The sequence below is a fragment of the Octopus bimaculoides genome, chromosome 11 (assembly GCF_046866305.1).
Source record: "Octopus bimaculoides isolate indiv1 chromosome 11, ASM4686630v1, whole genome shotgun sequence".
Classification (NCBI taxonomy): Eukaryota; Metazoa; Mollusca; class Cephalopoda; order Octopoda; family Octopodidae; genus Octopus; species Octopus bimaculoides.
In genome coordinates this window covers 24,411,567-24,435,136 of record NC_142938.1, presented here as the reverse complement: position 1 = coordinate 24,435,136, position 23,570 = coordinate 24,411,567, and the positions used below count along the sequence as shown (strand labels likewise).

Sequence of the window (23,570 nt, the reverse complement as noted above, 5' to 3'; positions counted from 1 at the left end):
CTCCCCTCGCTTCTTCCGGTTCTAAAAATCAGGAAAACAATTCAAACATCCTCTGATTTAAGTTTGATTTAATTTGAAACGTGCTGCTTCGTAAGTTCCTTTTCATTCCTCCAATATCAAATGTTTTATTAGTTCAGTAGCTATTTGGAGATTAACAACTAAATACATGCAAAGCTGCGGGGAAAATTTTTATTTTTTCGGTAATTTACCAAAACAAAACAGATCGTAAGCTACGGCGTAATATGTGTGTGCGCGCGCGCGCGTGCGTGTGTGTGTGTTGGTATTTGTCTCCTTGACAACTGCTAATGTATTAGGGACGTAAACAAACTAGCACCAGTTGTCAAACAGTGTGAGACAAATATCAACAAACGTATACGCGCACGCACACATATATAACTTACTTGTTTCAAACATTAGATTGTGGGTATTATTTGATTCTTCCACTTCACCCCATCCCGTTTTCCGGACCCCAAAATGGGTTTTGTAGCATATTAGGAGGTCACTGGAATTCATTCAATGAAACAAACAAAAAAATTTGCAATGATTCCGGGATAGCGGGGAGGGTCCATTCCCCTTCCCTTTTTTCTGAACAAAGATACGGAGTTTCCAGCATAGGAGGTCAGTGTACTTGATTCCATGCAAAAAATCTGAGTTTTTTTGTTTTTTTTGTCTTAGTGAAAATCGTGTGGGTGAAAGGATTAAAATTTACCAGATTGTAGCCATGCTGGGGCACCACTTTGAAGTATTTTAGTCAGACAAATTGACCCTGATACTTATTTTTTAAAGCCTGGTACCTATTCCAACACTATCTTTCGTCAAAGCACTAGCACCGATTGTCAAGGTGTAGCACACACACACATATATATGTAGGCAGGTCTGGGCTGGTGGTAAGAAGTTTGCCTCCCAACCACCTGGTTCCAGGTTTAGTCCCACTGTATAACACTTTGAGCAAGTCTCTTCAGATATAGCCTTGTCAGTGGATTTAGTACACCGAAATTGAAAGAAGCCCATTGTATATGTAGCAATTGAGTTGCTTCTCCAACATACTGAAAATTTAGAAATAGCAGTCAAAGAACTACTGATTCTAAACTACAAATTTTTCTCTAAAACGGATGGCGATATTTATGGCACACATAGAACAAAACCGGAGGGAAAAGCGTAAACAAAACAAGTCTTTAGTTAATTGGGTACGAATCGTTTCATGGTTAAGTGAATGAAAATTTCACTATTCCAATCTTCAGCCCAAAAGCAACTCAATTGCTAATCCCTGTATATTTATGATGATAAATAGTTTTACCGATAAAGGTTTTTTTCATACTGAACTACCTGGCTAAATTGTTAATTATTAATTCTATTATTAATTGACGATTCCCTGCCCTTATTCTTATTCTTGTATATATATATATATATATATATATATATATATATATATATATATATATATATATATATATATATATATGTATGTATGTATGTATGTGTGTGTGTGTGTGTGTGTTTATGTGTCTTTCTACCTGTGTTTGTCCACCCACGACCGCTTGCAACTGGTGTTGGTATGTTTGCAGCCCCATAATCTTGCAGTTCGGCAAAAGGGCTGATAGAATAAGTATCAGGCTTAAAAAAGAAGTACTGGGGTTGATTCATCTGACTAAAAATTCAAGGCGCTGCTCTAGCATAACTGCAGTCTAATAACTGAAACAAGTAAAAAATAAATATATATATATATCAGAAAATATAATTGCCAACTAAATGTGGTGGTCCCATATATATTAAAATGAAGTAGTTTTTGTGAAGCATATATAAGTCTGTTTATATGAAACCTTTTTGAATGCACTCATTAAAGCTCCTATGCTGTTTATTCTGGCTACCACTTATTGTTCTCATCTTCCAGAGTAATTTTATGGGAAGGTTATTCATCCAGTGCCACTGTAGCATAGGATGAATATGGTAATAACAAGAACTTTCGGGTGGAACTTCATAAATCCTTTAATGTATTGCTACATGTTTCCACAAACTCCAAGCTTTAGTTGTTGTATTCCCCATCGATAGGATGTTACAAATATGATTTGCAAAATCCATGGATTTTGAAGACAATACTAATACATGTGTTTGTTTCCTCAGCCAAAAATTGCATTAGTGTTCTGGCTGTAGTGAATGTTTAGCTAAGGGATATTTACCGATTTACACCACTCAGAAGGATCTGTAGGATCTATGGGCAGTTCCTGTGGTGCTGGTGGCACATGAAAAGTCATTCGAGCGAGATTGTAGCCAGTGCCGCTGGACTGGCTCCTGTGCAGGTGGCATGTAAAATACACCATTTTGAGCGTGGCTGTTGCCAGTACTGCCTGACTGGCCTTCATGCCGGTGGCACGTAAAAGCACCCACTACACTCTCGGAGTGGTTGGCTTTAGGAAGGGCATCTAGCTGTAGAAACGCTGCCAAATCAGATTGGATCCTGGTGTAGCCATCTGGTTCACCATTCCTCAGTCAAATCGTCCAACCCATGCTAGCATGGAGAGCGGACGTTAAACGATGACGATGATGATCATACATACAGATATACCTGGAGAATTTTAAACATATAGATATACATAAACAGTATGGGAGGGTGGGTGTATATAGTGCTTTACTTGGTACTTAAATTTGTGCAAGTGGGCATGTGGATAGGAAGAGGAAAAGAGAGAGTAGACTTCAATAATATAAGCAAAGTAAAAGAGAATAGTCATGAACTTGTTTCTTTTGAATTCAGTGTATATGTGCTGTGAGTGTGGAGTGTTGGACATTTGATTTAACTCGGATGCCAGAATGATTTTACAAGCTCTAAGGGAGCAAATTTTTGTTTAGAGGTTATCAGTTTGTGATTTCTGCTCTGGCGCCAGTAAGGTAGAGAATGAGATGAGCTGGTATCATTAAGCATTTTATATGTGCCCCTGCTGTTCTGTTAATTTTCTTGCTTGAGTGGGCATGGTATTTACTAGTGAAGGTAGCACATGTTTGTTTATGATATTTCTGTATAGTCATTCTATACATCTAGTATTGTCTTCCTTGCATGTTCAATAATATAATAATAAACAGCACTTACTGTATTTTCCCATGGTTTATGTTGGAGTCCTTGATATTTATGCTCCGCTATGTAAAATTTCCTTACAATAAATCCTCTGTTGTATACAAGGTCTTTTTCGTTTTCTGTTTACTTCATTTGGGAGGTCCTTCTACTGTTTGGTTTGATGCTAATGATGGTTGGTGTTTGTCTGTTTTATAATACTTTGTTCCAGTCTCAAGAAGGCTTTTTAAAATTTTATGCTTATAAGATACAACCACCTTGGAATGTCTATTACATTTTTCCTTGGAGATAATAATTTCCAGTGTTTCCTCCAGACATGGGTTGCAGACCTGTGATGTTTCATCATATAATTTAGCATTTTTTAATATAGACAACTTTGTTGTGTGTTTCACCCCATTCCATTTAAGTCTCCAGATGAGATTAGCTAAGGATGTGTAGTGACTTTTATTTACATCTGCAAATGACATAAGATGGTTTCTAAGACGGCTTTTCATTGTCAGATGTTGCATCAATGTACACATTTTTGTGGATCTGCCTTCACTTTCACATTTATAAATCATACTTCTTTTCAAACAGTTGTTTCCAAATTTACATTTGTTTCTCCATCTGCAATTACATGCTGTCATGTTGCTGCTGGTTTTGTTCTTTTCATGTTCCACATCACCACTTAAGTTGTGCATATTGGTGTTTACCTGTATGTTTTGCTTGCTATTAGAGCTATTATTGCTGTTTATTTTACAACATTCTTCTACTATTATGGTCTTATTTATCTCGGGTTTAGACATTGCTGCTAATAACGTACTATTATTTGAACCCAAGTCTGTTTTTATAGAGTATTTACTCTCCACCTTCTTATGCATTTTCTCACTGCTTATTCTATTCAGATCTACCATTTTTCTGTTCCCTCAGTCAAGTTTTATTTTATAAGTTTCTGTAATTTATGTATGTCATATTCTAGGTTATGAAATGTCATGTTTGCTAATTGTGCCTTATGCCTGTTGAGAATTTTGTAATATTTGCCCGATTTAGGGAAATACCTGTCCAGTGTAGAGAAGAATTCCTGTCTTATCCTTGATTGTACTTGTAATCCAAAGATTGAGTTAAACCAGATAATTCCATCACTTAATATTTTTCCATTTCTTTTAAAGTATCTATTTGATATGTTATTATATGTTATTTCTGCTTCTATTTTATGGCTGTTCTTTCTAGCTGCGTTTATCCATCCCTTCCCTTGTACCCCCCATCCCACTTTATGCATCTTGTTTGATTCCTACTTTCCTTAGTGCTATCTTTGCATTTTCCTATTTGAGTCCCTATCTCATTCATTGTCTTTTGGAGGTTCTTTGCACCTGGATTCTCAATATGTTCTCCTATATTTTTTTAAACTCAGGTGGAATATTGATGTAGTGCTAGCCAGCGGTGAGTCAATATTCAGTTTGTTACTTGAATATCCTTTTTTCATCAGTGGATAGTCTGGGTATTCTGTTAAACATACTTTTCAGGATACTTCTCAGCTCATGATTGGATCCCCTATTTACGAGGTGGTATCAAAAGTTCCTGGACTAGTTCTGTACCATGCCAACAGATGGTAGCACATGGTTGTGTGCACAGTGAGAGCTAGCAATGACCTTAATGAGGCAGTGTTGAGTGACACCACTGTGTTTATTTCACAGGTTATGAAATCTGTGTTTTTGTGATCACATGCCTGCTGTAAAATTTTTAACTGTCGCTCAATAGAAATATCATACAGCTGCTGCCCCAATATGAAGACATTATAACTTGCAAAAATCACCAAAACACCACTCCCAGTTGCAACTATCAAGCTTACCCACTTGACCAGGCATGTATGATAAACTCAATCATATATGAGGCTGAGGTTACAGTTACACTTCAAGACAAATTAATTGAAAAGAAAAATTACATTGAGTTATGTGAGGGCAAATTCAAGAGATGTTATGCAAATCACTTATCTTCTTCCCAGCATATCGATAAAAGTAATGCTAGCTACGTATGGAATTTGAAGTTGGCTAGCTACATATGGAATTTGAAGAGCAGCTCCACACCACATACAATTCTATGGAAATAATAGAGAAATTCATGCTATATGTTAATGGATTTAAGAAATGCAACTTATGTATTACAGAAATATCTCATATTCTTCTCAGATCCAGCGATTTTAACACACTGCTTAATTCGAGATCTGACATTTTTAGCAAGTATAGACACATGGATAGGTGTCTTTTATTGAAGTGGAGGGCACCACCTGCTCCAGATTGAGTTGATGTCTCATAGACTTTGACATATTTTCTGTTAATTTCTTCTAAATTAGTTGTATTTAAAGAGCTTTCTGCATTCAGGGAGGATGAAGATCTTAGTTTTCTTGATCTCATTTCTTTTTTCTTTCCTTTTCTGTACCAACCTTTTTCACATTTTTTTCTTATTCTTTACTGTCCAGCATCCTTGTTTTTAAAATATATATTTAACACATAAACAGAACCTGTAAGATATTTGATGTATTTTATAAATATGCTTGTTCAAGTATCATAAAAGCATGAAACTATTAGTTGTCTTCTTTTTCAGTTATATGTTTAAATTGATATTTATCTCTCGCAGGATGGAGTACGTTTTTGTTGATTCTACCTCTGTTGGATCTATAAACTACATGTATTTGTGTGTGTGTATAAATATATATATATATATATATATATATATATATATATATATACATAATATAAATAATATATATATATATATATATAAATATATATATATATATAAGTTCAAAAAAGGAAAAAGACAAAAAAACAACACCAAAAAACAACAACGTGAGGACATGATACAGATTGTGTTACTAGATGCTCGGGAAAGGAAAGAAAGAGAATATGATGTTTCGAGCGGAGCTCTTCGTCGGAAACAAAGAAAGTCCAAAGAAGGGAAAACCGGAGGAAGAAAAAATTGCCACCGATATCCACGAGGTTACATTGTGGAAGGACCGGAAGGGAAAATATATATATACATATATATATAAATACAAAATGGGACAAGAACTCAAAACATCCAGACAGTTAGGTGATACAAGAAAGGGACAACAAAACATCCAGATAGACGATACAAAGAAAACAAGGACAGGTCATTTGGAGTTTTCTTTCCTCAGTCGAGTTCCAGATTATCTTTGCAATTTCGGCTGGTTATACTTGAGATTGCTCCAATCTGGCCAGCCCCAAGGAAAAAAATATGCTAAGAACATTAGATTCCTTGGAAGAAAACAGCAAATGTATACAAAAACAAGGATGGAAAAAAACAGAGAAGGTTACACAAATACAAATAACAGGACATAACAACAGGTGTCTTTCGACCAAGAATGAATTAAATTAAGCTGGCGTGTGTGGAAGTAAAGCTTACGGTAGGGATACAAGATTTCACAGGCACAGGGAAGAATATTGATGTTGCACGGACAGTGGCCGAACCAAGAAAGAAAGGTCAGGCTTGGCCGAACACCGGTCACGTGGAGATAGAAGAGAGAGAGAGGTAGAGGCAGAGGGACAGAAGAAATAAGGAGGGGCAAGAAAAAATGACGGGGACACAGTGAAGTGAAAAGAGTAGGGAAAGTGAGCATGAAGAAAAGGCAATTAAATATGAGAGAGGGGGAACAAAAGAACGAAGTGTAGAATGAACAAAGTAAGTGTGAAAGGGCTGATAAAAAGAAGGAAAGAATAAAAGAATAGAGTCGTACAAGATTTAAGATAAATATATACTTACATATAAGAGACTAAAGTGTACGTATACTGCTATATATATATATATATATATATATATATATATATATATATATATATATATATATATATATATATATATATATATATATATAAATACACAATGGGACAAGAACGCAAAACATCCAGAGAGTTAGGTGATACAAGAAAGGGACAACAAAACATTCAGATAGACGATACAAAGGAAACAAGGATGGGTCATTGGAAGTTTTCTTTCCTCAGTCGAGTTTGTGTTGTTTACAGTTGGTGATGTCCTGTGCCCATATGTGCATATATATATATATATATATATATATATATATATATGCATATATGGGCACAGGACGTCACCAACTGTAAACAACACAAAGTATGGAAAGTAACACAAGGAACGACCCTTCATCAGCTGTCTATCTACTTCTCATTTCGTTTGTTGTTGAATGCTTCAGATGAGGGGTTGATAGACAGCTGGCAACTGATGAAGAGTCATTGTTTGTGTTACTTTTCCTGTTTTCAATATTTTTTTCTCTTGCTGTTTGTGTATTTAACTCGCTTGTTTTTGTACTTTGTGTTGTTTACAGTTGGTGATGTCTTGTGCCCATATATGCATATATATATATATATATATATATATATATATATCATATTATATTGTATTATATAAACTTATTAAAAAGACATATGTAACTCCTAGCAAATGTGGAGAGTGCCACTTTTTTTCATTTGTCCCTTCACTAATACATATATATATACACATACACACACACATAAAGTTTACAGATCCAATAGAGGTAGAATCAACAAAAAAGTACTCCATCCAGTGAGAGATAAATATCAATTTAAATACACAACTAATAGTTTCATGCTTTCATATATATATATATATATATATATATATATATATATATATAAATTTTTTTCAGAATGAGATAAAAATCCAAGGCCGTGAAAGATTTCAGAACATTTATAAATAGAATGTCTTACAGCTGTTTCTGGGATATTTTATATATCCCTTCATTGGAGACTGTGAGAAAATGGTTAATGGTTAAGCAATAGTTAATTTAGATAAGATATGAAATAGAGAGTGAAGTGGAGGAATGAAAATAGATGTGAGATATGCGGGGATATTGCATTTGTAGATCCATTATTTAGGCAAAATGGTCTATATATAAGATTCCAATACCTTGTGAGTAGGTTCCAATAGTATTTAAAATTGGTCATTCCAAGTATAGAGTTTGTACACAGTGCTATTGAATTGAGAGTTTTATTTAAAGTGACCTAAAAGATGGGAATGTATTTGTCAGGTCAAATCAAAAACAAGAAGAGAGGAATAAAGAAAAGAAAAAAGAAAAGCAACGAGAGAAATAATAAAGAGATGAAGAGAGGGAAAGTGTACTGGCTAGTAATCAGTCAAGATAAATTGATAGTAGGAATGGGGAGGTGAGGGTGATAGAGAGAGAAAGATACGAGGATATAAAAAGATGATAGGGAAAAGAGTAAAGGAGTGTCAGATAGAAGGAATGGGGTGGGGTAGAGAGAGAGAGGTATAATAGTGTAAAAAGTAAAGGAGTGACAGGTTTGTAGTGATAGAACCTAAGTGATGGGGCTGGGAGAGGGGGTAGAGGTAGTAATATGGTGGAATGAAGAATTTGGGAATATAGGTTAGGCTGGTTGGACAGGTCAATGCTTAGTAGTAGAAAATATATATGTGAAGATGTATACAGATGCATATATTAAACATGTATAAAGATATTTATACCGATATTTATACATATCAACATCTACACATACAACTCATACTCATATGTATATGTACATATGTACACCCATATATACGTGTATCTGTATGTATTGTCACCCCTGCACACGAAAAATACCTTAGGAATGAGAACCCAGGTTCAAAATTTCCCCAAGACACCCGAAGAAGGCTGGAGGGTATATCAGCCGAAACGTGTTAACAACAAACAAGACAAGGACAAATATCTGTCGACTGTAAATAATGTAAATAAACCCTGAAGCTTTCTATAAATTTGCAAGGGAAACAGCCACAATGCAATATAAAATAGGACCATTGTTCCATGGAAATAGCTTACTGACTGCAAACCCAGAAAGGGTAAGTTAGGTACTCAGTGAACAATTTTAAAGTATTTTCACCTCTCCACTTGGACACTTGCAGATAAAAAACTTGGCTGAATTATTTAATAATGACCATAGATGAAATGAGCTCAAGCTCAGCAACTGGTCCTGGTGGTTTCCCATCTATTATTCTCAAGTCATGTAAGCAGGCTTTAGCAAAACCACTTCAGATACTTTTCCAGAGTTTTCTTGCAAGTGGTAAACTTACTAAAAGGCTGAAAGAAGGCATTATATGTCCTATCCACAAAGATGGGAGCAGAGCAGAGGCCAAAAACTACAGGCCAGTCTCTCTGATTTCACATATCAGTAAAGTCATGGAACAAATCATCATCATCATCATCATCATCGTCGTTTAACGTCCGCTTTCCATGCTAGCATGGGTTGGACGATTTGACTGAGGACTGGTGAAACCGGATGGCAACACCAGGCTCCAGTCTGATTTGGCAGAGTTTCTACAGCTGGATGCCCTTCCTAACGCCAACCACTCAGAGTGTAGTGGGTGCTTTTAGAAAGAAACTGATAATGTTCCTAGAAGAAAATGACCTACTGAACAATACACAGCATGGCTTTTGTCCAGGAAGAAGCTGCCTCACACAGCTCTTACAGCACTATGACTGGGCTTTGAAACAAATGCTTAACCATTCAGATGTCACTGCGATATATCTTCACTCAGCAAAAGCATTTGATAAGGTAGATCATGACATATGTCATAAGCTGCAAAACCTTGGCCTTACTGGTAAATTGGGAGAGTGGCTACATGACTTCTTTAAAGACAGAAGTCAAGCAGTTGCAGCCAATGGTGCCCATTCTGAGGAAACTCAAATTCTAAGTGATGTCTCCCAGAGAACTGTCTTAGAGCAGTTACTGTTTATAATAGCCCTCTTAGACATGCCCATGGTCACTTGGACAGCCATTGTCACTAGCTACATCAATGATACAAATTATCACACACAATAAAAAATGCAGTATACAAGTGGGTTGAAGTAAACAAGAAGTTTAATGCTGGAAAATTTCAAGCACTGCGCTATCAACTCATGAATGCACGACAGCCTGCATATACAGGACCCAAAGGCACTACAATCCCAGAGTCACAGTCAGTGGAAGACTTTGCACGCTGTGAGATTGAACTCAAGACCACATAGTTGGAAAGCAAATAGTCATGCTCACACCAGTCTTTTCTAGCGAATGAACTTAAGCTCTCAATGAGGTTGTCCCAGCATGTCTGCAGCCCGATGATAACATATATATATATATATATATATACATATATATATATATATATATATATATACATATATATATATATATATATACATATATATATATATATATATATATATATATATATATATATATATATATATATATATATATATATATATATATATATATATGGCATGTGCCGTTAGTAATTAATTACTCAGGGTATGGTGGCATTTATGTAGTAAAACACAAAAAATAATTGTGCCTTTATAGCACGTAATGGAAACGTTGTAGAAATGTATGCAGCACGTGTACTACTTCAGTACTATACGTTGCTTAAATATTGAGATTGAAGGACAGGGACGAATTATGCCTAGCTAATCTACAAAAAAAAATATTTTGCATTTTATACATAGTAATCAAAGTAACCTTCATAATTTCATTGAATTAGGTCCATATTTTACCATGAAAGGAAAATGTTGCTATAGATCTATTTTATTCAAGGAAGGCACTGCCTACCTTGACAGCACGTCTCTGATATATATTGAAATAGTGGATCTCGAATCACACATAAATATATAAATAGCATGTAAATATTGGGTTGAGAAACCCTTTTGTTTAGAAAAAGTCAAAGTCAACAATCTATGTATATACTTGTGTTTATCAGAAGTTTTAATGTCTTCCGTCTACTATAACTGGCCTGTATATATTTAAATACACACACACACACACACACACACACAAACACTCATCAAGTCAATTTCTCAATTTCTTATATAGCTTTTACAGACAGATGGTTCCTTTTTCTTAATTCACACGTATGTTGTTTCACTTTGTAAATTCTCAGAAATTGTTCTTCCGAGATGCAAAATCTCCTTTTACGGCAGATTCCCGACCAATCAGTATTGCAAAACAAAGTGATAGTGAAAATATTTGATACCTAGAAATCGTCGTTGTGACCAAGTGTGTATATGTATAAGAGCTATTACTCATTCATTTATCGGTTTTTCTACTTGTAAACCCTGAAGAGGAAAACAAGATAGCGAATTTCAGCAAATTAATTACTTTCTTGTTGCCGTCACCGGTTTTTGTCTCTTTCAAGAACATTCCCGTTTTTACCAGGTACGGAACAATTTATTTGGTAACGTTCATCATTTCATTATGCTTTGTATGTATGTTATTACCTAATATATTTCGTGTTAGTCATTAATTTTTGATAAAGTTGTCGAATCTGATTCTGTTTGGTCTTTTTCTGTTTATTACCCCCGGTACTAAACAGAAAGATCACAGAGAAACGACATGCTGGACTACTCGGGAATGTCTACAAATTTTTTTTAAATGTGCTGTTTTTATTGTTTATAAAATATATTATAAAGCAGTAATTAAAGCCAGTTTAATTAATGTTATATGATCTTTAAGCATTATTTACTCTACTCCAGTAGAATCCCCGAATATCTACGAGAATTGTGTTGGTTTATCTTAGGCATGCCCGGGAGGTTGGCAGTAAAGTACGAGGTTAAATTTCTCGATTTTTTATTGTCTTTCATAACCTCTCCCACAAACGGCATTATCTTAACTTACTATTATATACGCTGTTTTAAGTCTATAAAATATACCATAAAACGTCATTAACTCAGTTTAATTAATATGTAAATCGTGTAAAAATTATGACTAATTTGTAAATTGGAGTAAATGTATCCTTTCGTTATGTGATGCCCCTTTGGTTGTGTCCATATTTCGTTGTTTACGTAGACTCAACGACTTTGCCTGATCAAATTCTTGTGAGTCATTAAACAAACTGTCAGTTTAGTTTAATGGAGAACGAGTTCTTTTGAGTTTAGCCAGGTGTAAAAGTCTGTAAGGTTCAGATTACATATAGTCCATCTCTACCGAGTCGCCATATGAATAAATGACATATTAGTTGTGACCATCCCGTTTTTTTGTTCGATGTATTATATTCAAGACAATGTATGCGAAAGAATTTAGCTGCTATTTCCAGCAGCTAAAAAGTAGGTACATAAAGGGTTCCCTTGCGATGACTAGTCAGTGGTTGTTCCTGTTGCTGAGATGCCAAGACTCTTGATTAATGATATAAATGCGTGTAATGAATATTTAGGCAATATTTCGTACTGGTATCGAATGATCGCCAATATTTAAATGTTTGGTACTACTAAAGCAGCACGGTCCCGAACGCGCTAGCTAGTCGTGAGTGGTCGATCCTAACCCTAAACACGTATTCATTTGCACACGCGGGTTAGGGTTAGGATCGACCACTCAAGACTAGCTAGCGCGTTCGGGACCGTGCTGCTTTAGTAGTACCAAATGTTCTACAAATACGACTTATTAATTGAAAAATTAAATAAATAAGTCTAATAGATATTCTAGCAGATCGAGACCTCAGTTCACCTATTTATTCGGTTTCTGCAAATACTGTGAATCAGTTTAATATAGGGGTATATAACGTCTTTAGGGAAGTAAGAAGGTAAACCTGAGCGAAATTATTCAGTTATTTAATTTATGTAATGGACGAAAAACTGGAATATATAAGACCAGCTTTTTTTAATGACATTCACCAACTATCCTTGGGGCCGGCCCTCATCTTGCAAATCTATGATCAGAAACGCTCCAGCTATGGCCATCTCGTTTAATATTTTATTTATTTTTTTATTTCTGGAGGTAAAATAGTGAATTTTTTTTAAGGGGGAATCGCATGACCGGGACATATAGAACACATCATCGAAAACGAAAATCGCCCAACTTAAAAAATAAAAAAGTTACAGCCATTTTCTCTCAGTGTCTAATTCCAATGTCCACCAGTTTTTTTTTTTTTTCCGGAGGTTTGAGGTGGAGAGGAGTTTCAGAAAATTCACACGAGTCGGCTTTGTTTCTTCATAACTTTATGAAAAATGGTTAATTTTTTCATGAAATTTTCTACAAATTTTTTGCTGAGTGTGCTAATTACGATTATCTCAGAATTTGATGTGAATAGAAAATAATGCTGAACATGCGCACATCATAATGGTTTTCAAAATTTCAAGTTTCATTTTTGTGAATATAAGTGATGTGTAAGTATGTATGCGTACCAGCCCATCGATTTTTTTTCTTTTTCATTTTAAATTTCCGATATAATCGTAATCCACACCATGTGAAAGGTATTTGTTGGAAATTTCATGAAAAAAAAACTACCAATTATAAAAGTTATGAGGAAACAAAGCGGTGGAGGTAAAAATCATTTAGGATTTTTTTTTTTTTCCAGGAACATACTATATCGAAGGCGGAGAGTCCGAATCTACAAAAAAATCAGCATTTCAAAATTTTAATTCCCCCCACCAATTTCTTAAATTTTCACTTTCTTAAGAATTATTTTGTGCGAAATGCGTAGAAAAGTTCGGAAATTATATGATTCTGAAAAAACATTTTTATAAAATTTCAATTTAAAATAAAAAGAAACACCCCCTCCCTACCGTCCTATGACAAGAATGTTTTACGCATGCATAGAATTATAAAATAGCAGACGCAAGAAGTATCCAAACAGAAAACCTGACATGCTAGAAACACGTTTTCAAAATTTTAAAACGAATTACCAAAGAAAAAATTTCAAAACTTAAATCCCCCCACCCCAAATTTCTTAATTTTTCACTTATTTTAGAAATATTTTTTGGTGAAATACGTAGAAAAATACGGAGATTATTGGGTAATTTTTCAGATTAACACTCGCACGATCTTCACTAGGGTGTTAAGGTTAGGGTTTTAGGGTCAGGGTTAGGGTTAGGGTTAGGGACGGAATTCCGTAACCCTAAAACCCTAACACCCTAGCGAAGATCGTGCGGGTGTTAATCTGAAAAATTACCGATTATTGTTTGTAAAATTTCAAGTTTTCAAAAAAAATAATAACCACCCCTCCTCTCCACCCTATGACAGAAAGTGAATTTTCCCCCACTCCTTTTTTTCTTTGCCAGAGGGTCAAAGTATGAAAAGGTTTTGGGGGTTTTCAAAATCTTCAATTTTTAAGTACGCCCCAACTGGAAATCTGACAAGCTAGAAACAACAGTCAAACCGAGGATCAACTTTCTAAAAACAAATTACCAAAAAAGAAATATTTTTTAAATGCCATTTTATGTGTGTGTGTGTAAAAAATCTAATTTTTACATACCTCTCAATTTCAAAAGACCCTCAACCACAGTGTGTTGAGTTATGTTCGTCATGAAACAGTAGAGAAAACACTTTAATTTCACTTGTCATAAGACGGAGGGAAGGGGGTGTTTATTTTTTTTTTTTGAAAAATTGAAATTTTACAAATTTTTTTTTTTTTTTCAGAATCATAGTCTCTGTATTTTTCTACGTATTTTGCCAAAATCATTTTTTTTTAAGTGAAAATTTAAGAAATGGTGGGGGGTTAAAATTTTGAAATGCTTTTATTTTGCAGATTCGGAATCTACACCATCTATATAGTGTATTCCTGTAAAAAAAAAACAAAAAAAGTCCCAAAGCTGAGTGTGGTCCATGATCTTTACTCCACCAACAAAGCCGACACGTGGAAATTTTCTGAAACTGTTCTCCCCACCACGAAAATATTTTTTCACAACTTCCGATATAATCTTAATAGGTGGACGTGTGGAACTGAACACCAAACAATGTGGTTAGGAAGCAAGCTTCTTTATTTCATTATATTAGCCATAAAGGCTGTACATAGATAAGGAAGAAGCTGCGGGCTAGACAGATACATTAATGAGATGAAATGATAATGAAATGAATACAGATGAGAGGGGCACCGGCGCCCGCCGACCGATAACCCCTCGGAAACATAGTTCAATTTAACAATTTACCAATTAAAATCACAAATTTCAACTGTTCAATTTCTTCAGTCTTCCTCATCCGGACCCCAATCAAGAATCCTGCTGCTTGCCAAAAGGCCTGCACTAGTAGGCCCTGACAGAAAGAAACAAAATCTTCACGATTACAGGTTTTTTCTACCTCTTCCAATTCCTTTGGAGAGATGACCTCCGCAGCCACCTGCGGAGGCCAACATGGACTGTCTACACAAACCGAGTCATACTGCTCTCAGCTTAACAGACAGTCCAAAAACCTTTCTACAGGTCCCTTGAGGTAGAAAATGACCAAATCATCCCCTATGTCACAGGGAGGGACCTCAACCTGCTCTGTCAGTAGCACAGTTCCCACTGACAGAGCCTCTCTCTCTGGTGGCACATTTCCCACTGGTGGAGCCTCAGGTTCAATTGGCGGCACATCAACACCTGCTGACCATCTTCTGTTTCTCCTTTTCTTTATTCTTTTCCCGGCTGCGGGAGTCGGGGCCTCCACTAGCACACCCGGGGGGGTCCCTCTCCTCTCTCGTAGCCTGCACATCATCTTCTGGTGAGCAACTATCGTTGCTCACCTTCCTTTTTCTTTTTGTTGAGTTTAATTCCTCAACAACCTCCTCTGCCTCTCTCTGCAATAGGAGGGCGAAGCACTTATTTATCTTTCCCTGCTCCGGGGCCTTGCCACGGCCCCTTGGACAATCCTTTTTGACATGGCACGGGTGACACTTGCAGGGAGGGGGCTCCAGTATCACTGGATACCTGGAGCCTGCCATTGTCAAAAAATCTGGGAAAGTCATTTTCCCTGTGGCCACTGGGGTCCACATGGTCAAAGTTGCCTTCGACCCCTCCCAGTTGACCACAGGAGCCATGGTCACACTTAGCAACCTGGGGCTGTTATCCCCCAGGCCTTGCCGGATGGTGTCTTCAATCCATCCGGCCTCCATGGCTCTTATTATTTTTCTCCCACAATAAGTGGGGAAGAACACAATTTGGTTTCCCTCCAGGGGTTTCCCCGCGAAGGTACTAGCTTCCTCAGGGTACCAAATAGCAACCAGACTGTTGCAAATTTGTACCCCTGGGAAATAATTTTACAGTTGGTAGGTATTCTGTCAACTCTTTTTCAATACAATCCTTATTGTATTGAACGATGGTGTCGAGAGACCTAGAATAGGTCCTCAGTACCACCGTTCTATTGTTCATATCTTTCAACCACTCTTTGGGTGGGATAACTTCCCACTCTAAGGCAGTGTTCTGTTTCTTTGCCATGTTTTTTTGAAAGTTCAGAAGGGAGAAAAAAACACAAATAAACAGAAAACAGTTAAAAAAAAAATTAAAAGAAAGAAGTCACAACAAAAAAAAGGAAGAAACAGTTCAAGAAAAAAGAAAGTCAGAAAGAAAACAGTTCAAAAAGCACAGCGAACAATTACTTCAGCCACTAGGTAATCCAGGCCTACTGTTCAAACCTGGAACTGCACAACTGGAACACACAGGAACAGACTTCCACAATTATTCACTTAGAGTGAAAAAAAAACTTCTCCAGGCCACAATGTACTCCAGCCCTTTTTGGTAGCAAAAAATGAAGCCGGAACACCACGACCAGAACAAGCACAAAAATAAAAGTTCAACTTTCTTTTTTTTCCAGGCGAGGATACGCCCCTCCCCCCCAAAACAACTTTTGCTTGCGAACACAAGCAACAAAAAAATGCCAAAAGCAGGTGAAATTTCCCCAGAGCTGGGCAGAATTTACTGAAAAAATAAACAAACAATAAATTATGTCCAGCTCAAATGAACAAAGTCACCCACCTCGACAGCTCTCCTCCTTCTTTCAAAACACGGAGCCCACAAGACTCACGTCTTCCCCCGGTCTCCCACAAGAAGCCAACCAAACACGTGCACATGGGAAGCAAGCTTCTTACGACACAGCCACTCTTGCGCTAAGTTTTGTTGTTAAAGTTTTTATTATTTTAGAATGAAGAACACGAACATAAACTTGTAGTATTTTGTTGGGATTAATCCAATGAATTGATAGCAAGGTAATTGCTTCTATCAGAATCGTTTACCTTTAAAGCGAAAAAGCAAAACTGACATATACAACAGGTATGTAAAATCTCTGTTCATTCAGATAAACTGTGGAAATTGTTGTGCGCGCATAAACATAAAAATGCTCCAGATATTTAGCTGTTACTTTTAGCATATTGAGTTTCGTGATGAGGGCTTCACATGCCGTCATCCTTTTGCTGTTTCCCTATAAATCTACGCATGCAGAAATGGACAAAACAGCCGTTCATTTTCACTTTTTGACAGCAAGATGGGGTGTGGATCAATTTTGGAGTTTTTCATTAAAAATTTGAGATTAAAATTTGTCTCCCTTTCCATATTCTTAATCTTTGTATATTTCACATGGATTGAAAAAAATTCGAGAAAAGTTCAAAATTAAAAATTGGGTGGGGGGAAATTAAAAATTTTGAAAATGTGGTTTTTATGCATATTTGGAATCTCTGTCATCGAAAACATAGGAATCCAGTGAAGAAAAAAAATATCGGAAAGGTCAGCCCCGTAATCTACACCATCCAAAATGTATTTGTAGAAAATTTCATTAAAAAATATCTGTTTTCCTAGAAATTATGAAGAAACACATTCGTAGGAGGCACACGAGTAGGTATGTCCAAATTTGCAACTGGCCCTTCATTAAGTCTCTAAACATCTATACAGAAGAAGAAAAGCCTTGAAACCAAAACTAATAAATTAAAATTTTTTTTTCTCAATACTGATGTATCTGAACTGAAACTGCAGTTCGTCCCTGTAACTTACAGAGGTTTCTCTCATACGTGTAATCTCGTGTTGCGGCTGCATAGCATTTGTTGATGCATTGAAATCACAATGTAGCATAAAATATTCTTTTTTACTCTAGGCACAAGGCCCGAAATTTCTTTTGGAGTGGAAGGCAGTAGATTAGATCGACTCCAGTACGTAACTGGTACTTAATTTATTAACCCCGAAAGGATGAAAGGCAAAGTCGACCTTGGCAGAATTTGAACTCAGAACATAAAGACAGACGAAATACTGATTTCTTTATTAGGCATAAAGCCCTAAACACAGATGCAGACACCACAAGGACAGACAAGACCACAACAATTAGCAAATTAACAACGGCAACAGTTCCAACAACAATTCAAATCAGATAACAATGGCAACAATTTGATAAATATTTCAACACAAATTCACGCAATAACTCTGCTAAGCATTTTGCCCGGTGTGCTAACGTTTCTGCCAGCTCATAGTATAAAATATTTTTTCAGGAGGGAAGTATCGCCATGAAAGGTTTTAGTGAAAACAGATTGACCCTGGTACTTATTTTGGCAATCCATCATTTTTGGTCTTGGAAAACTTCAGTATTTGTTCAGGTGGTTCCGTAAAACATATTTATTTCTTTACTTTTTTTTCAGCTTACCCACAAACCTCTATATACACATATATGCACATAAACATATACAAAACTACATTGCTTTCCATTCGACGGATATTTGTCCTCATCTTGTTTGTTGTTAACACAATGTTTTGGCTGATATACCCTCCAGCCTTCTTCAGGTGTCTTGGGAAAATTTTGAACCAGGGTTCTCATTCCTAAGGTATTTTTCAATGTTATTATTATTATTGTTCAGGTCACTGCTTGGAACTGAACTTGGAATCTTGGGGTTAGTAGCCCACGCTCTTAACCACTACGCCATATGCCCGTGGGCAATTATGGATTGAATTTTAGGGCTTATAAATCTAATATTCTCCTATCCTTCCTTAATACTGGTTCCCATATGCTGCTCATATATGCACTCGGTCTGCTTAGGAGATTGTTGTGTCCTAGCATATGGTGCTGCTTGTTTTAGTTTTCGTATTTTCCAGTGGTGTTCTCTGTCTATTGTTTTAACTTCATCTCACAGGGAGAGGTGGTCTTCATTTTTCCATACATGATCAGCTATACCCGAGTTATCAATATATCCTTGTGTCACAGCTTTGTGATGTTCATCTACCCTTATTTTGAGGGGGCAGCATGTTTCGCCTTTGTATAACCTACCACAGCTGCATGGGATGGAGTACACACAGTTTTTGGTCATATTCTCTTCTGTTGGTGGTTTTACTCGAAGGAGATGTTTGCGAAGTGTTGTATTACTCTTGAATACTGTCCTGGTGTCATATGGGCTGCATATCTTTTGTATCTTTTCGGAGAGGCCTTTTATATAGGGTAGACAGGCTGTGGACAGTTTTTTGGCCTCATCCTCTCTCTTCTTCATAATTGGAGTGGATAGTATACTTTTGGGGTAGTTGTTGCTTAACAGATCATTATTGAGCTTGATCATTTCTTCATGGTGTGTATCATGATTGCTACTTATATTCTTTGCACAATGTTTTAGGCACTGAGCAATCCCTCTCTTTACACTGTATAGATGGTGGGAATTGAAGTTGAGGTATCATCCAGTAAAGGTCGGCTTGCAATATACGGATGTCCTGAATCCGTACTTGGTGCGTGTTATTAATACGTCCAGGAATGTCAGCTGATTGTCTTTTTCCTTTTCCATTGTGAACTGTATGGATGGCTTTATTGAGTTCACATGATCTAACAGCACTGGGACATCTTCCTGGTCAGGTCAGAGTATAAAGGTGTTATGAAAATATTGTAGCCATAGTGTTGGTTTTGGAGGTGTTGATTCTAAAGCCAAATTCTCAAAGTATTCCATATATATATTGGCTATTACCTGTGATAATGGCGAACCCATAGCTAAACCCTCCTCTTGTCGATATATATCAGTGTCCATACAGAAGTAGGTAGTTTTTACACAGAAAGTCAACATTTCCATCAAGTTTCTTATTGGTATACTAGTGTGTTCTTTTAGATGGGTGTCTGTCACTAGTTTTTCTTGTATCACCGATAGTGCTTCACCAGTTGGGTCTTCGGTGAACAGGCTTATCACATCTAGACTCACCATCTGGTTGGATTTAATGGGGGCTATCCTTGATCAATTCTGTGAAGTGGGTGGAATTCTTCACAACAAACAAGATGAGGACAAATATCCGTCAAATGTAAATAATGTACATAATTCTTCATCTCTTAAATATAGAACTGTACATTGCTTTTGTCGGACTGCCGTGTTAAAGGGATACAAACAAAACCATTGGTTGTCAAGTATTGTGGGGGAGCGCACAAACAGTGACACTCACACACCAACACATATATTTTTATGATGGGCTTCCACATAATTTCCTCACAAAGTATTGATCCACCCGGGCCTGTAGTAGAAAACATGTACAGTGGGACTGAACCGAAAGCCATGTGGTTGCAAAGCGAGCTTTCTTAGTTACACAACCATGCCTGTTATTTTCTGTATGTAGGTATATAAATGTATATGTATCTATGTTCATGTATCCTCTCTACCAGTCAGCAGCTAGGGTTTGTTGCTTACCCACCTCACAGGTTTTTCTGTTTCTCAATAAATTGAAAATTATTTATCTTTTTTTTTTGTTAAGATTCACTTTATGTATGCTTGCATGTAGGTGTGCTTGTGGATGTGTGTGTGTATATGTTTCAATGTATTTTTGTGCGTGTTCATATTTATGTATGTTAAAGGAAAATAAGTTATACAAATTGTTAAGAATAGGATATTTGAGAAAAAGGATAAAGTTGAAAACAATCTTTTCAATTAGCTTATAATGAAAAAGTGTAACTTATTTGTGGGAAAGGGTAAATTGCAAAGTAAAAATGATATAATAATAATAATAAAGAATACTAAAGACTGGATTGGGTTGCAGGGGACGTCTGTAAAACCATTTCTAATGGAAGTGGGGAATTAGGCCAAAAAAAGAAGAAAAAAAGAGAGAGAGAGAGCTGGGAGGCTAGAAATAATCCTTCCTGCTATTGGCACAAGGCCTGAAATTCTGGGGTAGTGAGTAAGTTAGTTACACCAACCCCAGTGCTCAGCTGGTACTTATTTTATCAATCCTGAAAGTTGACCTTGGCAGAATTTGAACTCAGAACAAAGTTGGACAAAATGTTGCTAACTATTTTATTCAGCATGCTAATGATTCTGCCAGCTCACCACCTTGGAGGCTACAAATGGTGAAGGTTTTGATGAGAATTGCAAAGTAAAAATGCTATAATAATAATAATAAAGAATACTAAAGACTGGATTGGGTTGCAGGGAACGTCTGTAAAACCATTTCTAATGGAAGTAGGGAATTAGGCAAAAAAAAAAAAAAAGAGACAGTGTTATATGTTAAATAGTTGTGATCAGACAATAGAACAATAAAAAAAATCAATAACGGTGCAGTGATAAGAATGTGGGAGATGTATAACAAGAAATGTTATATATATTCTATTAGAAGGAAGAATTTATAAGTTTTAAAGACTTTATAGTTGCAGAAAAATTATCCTATAAAGGATTCTGGACTTGCAGGATTTCGAGTGCTTTTGCCAATTACAGTCCATGTCTTTATCTCCAGTGTATGAACTAGCTCTTGTGAGAGCCATTCATTTTAGGCTGCTTATTTTTGGTTTTGAGATCCCTAATGTTGGTTTAGAGAGAGGTTGGTGGTGATGCTGATGTTATTCTTGATAGATTTGGTTATAATTACTTCACATTAGTGAATGCTGATAATTACATTGAAGCAGCATTTAGTAGAGTTAATCAGGGACAATTGATGGAGTGTAGCACCCAAAAACAAGTCATTCCTATGGACATTCACACAGTTTCTGTCTGCAAAATTTCGATTCCAAGACTTTGGCTTAATACCATAATGAAAGATACTTGCTCAATGCCCTGTATTGTACGATTGAAACTAAAGCAATTTGATTGTGAAACAAATCTCCTAAGTGCACTGCCGAACAATAAATACATTAACACTTACTTAACCATAATTGTTACTGTTTGTGTCCTTTCATTCCAAAATCTGTTGATGTGACAGCTTTCTGATTCAATGTTTCAGATCAATTGTCAGTAAGATAATAATTTTTCAAATGCACTAACAGACTAGAATCAGACTTGAAACCTTTATCTTTAAACTTACACCTGATGACTAGTAGATATTACTCTTAATCCTTTAGTTACAATATTATACAGAGTCTTTCTTTCAGTTAATTTCGAAAATAATGAAGAATTTAGTAAAATAATTTTGTCATTATTAATCTGGCGTTTGAAACATAAACTTACATAAAACGAAAAGTTTTAGTTTAAATAATTTCATAAGATGAAATTTCTGTTGTTGAACAGGGGTGGTCTTAAGTGGTTTGGTATCAAAAGGGTTAAAACTCCAAATTTAAATACAGTCTAAGGCAGTGAGCTGGCAGAATCATTAGCACTCTAGGCAAAATGTTTAGTGGCATTTCATTCATCTTTACTTTCTGAGTTCAAATTCCACTGAGGTCAGCTTCACCTTTCATCTTTTTGAGGTCAATAAATTAAGTACCACTGGGGTTGATGTAATTGACTTCTCCCCTCCCCTGAAATTGCTGGCTTTGTGGAATAGGACACTTGATAATAAATAAAGATCAAAGAAATATAGCAAATGTTAAAAACGAAAATATTTTTCTGATTAAAAAAAAAAAATTATATTATATGTATTGTTTGTCATTCTTTCCTTTTTTTTTGTTTGTTTATCAGGAGTTTTCCATATCAAAGAAAAATGAAACCAAATTGGGTAAATATATACTACATTATATTTTACGTTCTTTTGATCAGCTTTCTAGAAACTTATTAAGTTGAAGAAATGGATTAGAAAAAGGAAAAAATGTAAAAGATAATTTAAATTGTGTGTTAGTAAATAGAATTCTTTCCTTATATTTAAAAATTTCCCCAAGCAAGCTGTTAGATACGAGGAAATAATTGAGTTTACAAACACACATAAGTATCTATTAATTACTGTACTTGTTTGTATGTAAACAACAGCTTTATTGATAATAATACCCTATATGTAATATATATGTACACATTTATCATCATTTAATAATGTCTATTTTCCATGCTGGCATGGGTTGGACAGTTTGATGGGAGTTGGCAAGCTGGAGAGCTGCACCTGGCCCCAGTTATCTGTTTTGGCATAGCTTTTATGACTAAATGCCCTTTCTTATATCAACAACTTTACAGAGTGTACTGGATGCTTTTATGTAACACCAGCATGGCACCAGAACCCACAAGCCCGCAAGCTTAGGATTGCTCAGCTGAAGAGGAATGTAGAGGACGTGCCTGTATGCAAGGACAACCACGATTTTACTGAGCTTAATGTGTCTTCTCAAATACAGCAAACCGCCAGAAGTCTCCATCCCTTGTCATCCCCTCTGTAAGGCCCAACATCTGAAGATCCTTTAGCAATTTTTCTGTTGACCATGTGATAAAATCAAAATTGTTGAAGTCTGTATATATATGTTCATATGCTTTATGTATCCCTTGTGCATTAGGATAGAGCCCTTTGTTTTTCATTTTTGTGGATATTTATATTTAAATGAGTTAAAATGCATGATGTATCTGATTTCCAAAGAGGACAAATTATTGGGGCATGGGTGGTTGGAACTTCAGTTACTAAAACTGCTGACTTGTTAAATATTTT

The 23,570-nt window shown here is 36.0% G+C and overlaps 1 protein-coding gene across 20 annotated transcripts in view; it reads left to right on the top strand.

Moving 5' to 3' along the window:
- The first annotated feature begins 8 nt into the window (after positions 1–8).
- LOC106867912 (uncharacterized) overlaps positions 9–23,570 on the top strand; it is a 90,572-nt gene continuing 67,010 nt past the window's right edge. For 9 of the 20 annotated variants that reach the window (XM_089359687.1, XM_089359689.1, XM_089359681.1 and 6 more), the window contains exons 1-2: positions 9–90; positions 22,628–22,664. In XM_089359687.1, the coding sequence (XP_089215813.1) occupies positions 22,650–22,664 (15 nt within the window). In that variant the 5' untranslated portion in view covers positions 9–90; positions 22,628–22,649. Of the gene's footprint in view, positions 91–10,362; positions 11,300–22,627; positions 22,665–23,570 lie in introns of those variants that run through there. The other 11 variants (XM_089359686.1, XM_089359688.1, XM_089359680.1 and 8 more) reach the window with 5 other exon arrangements.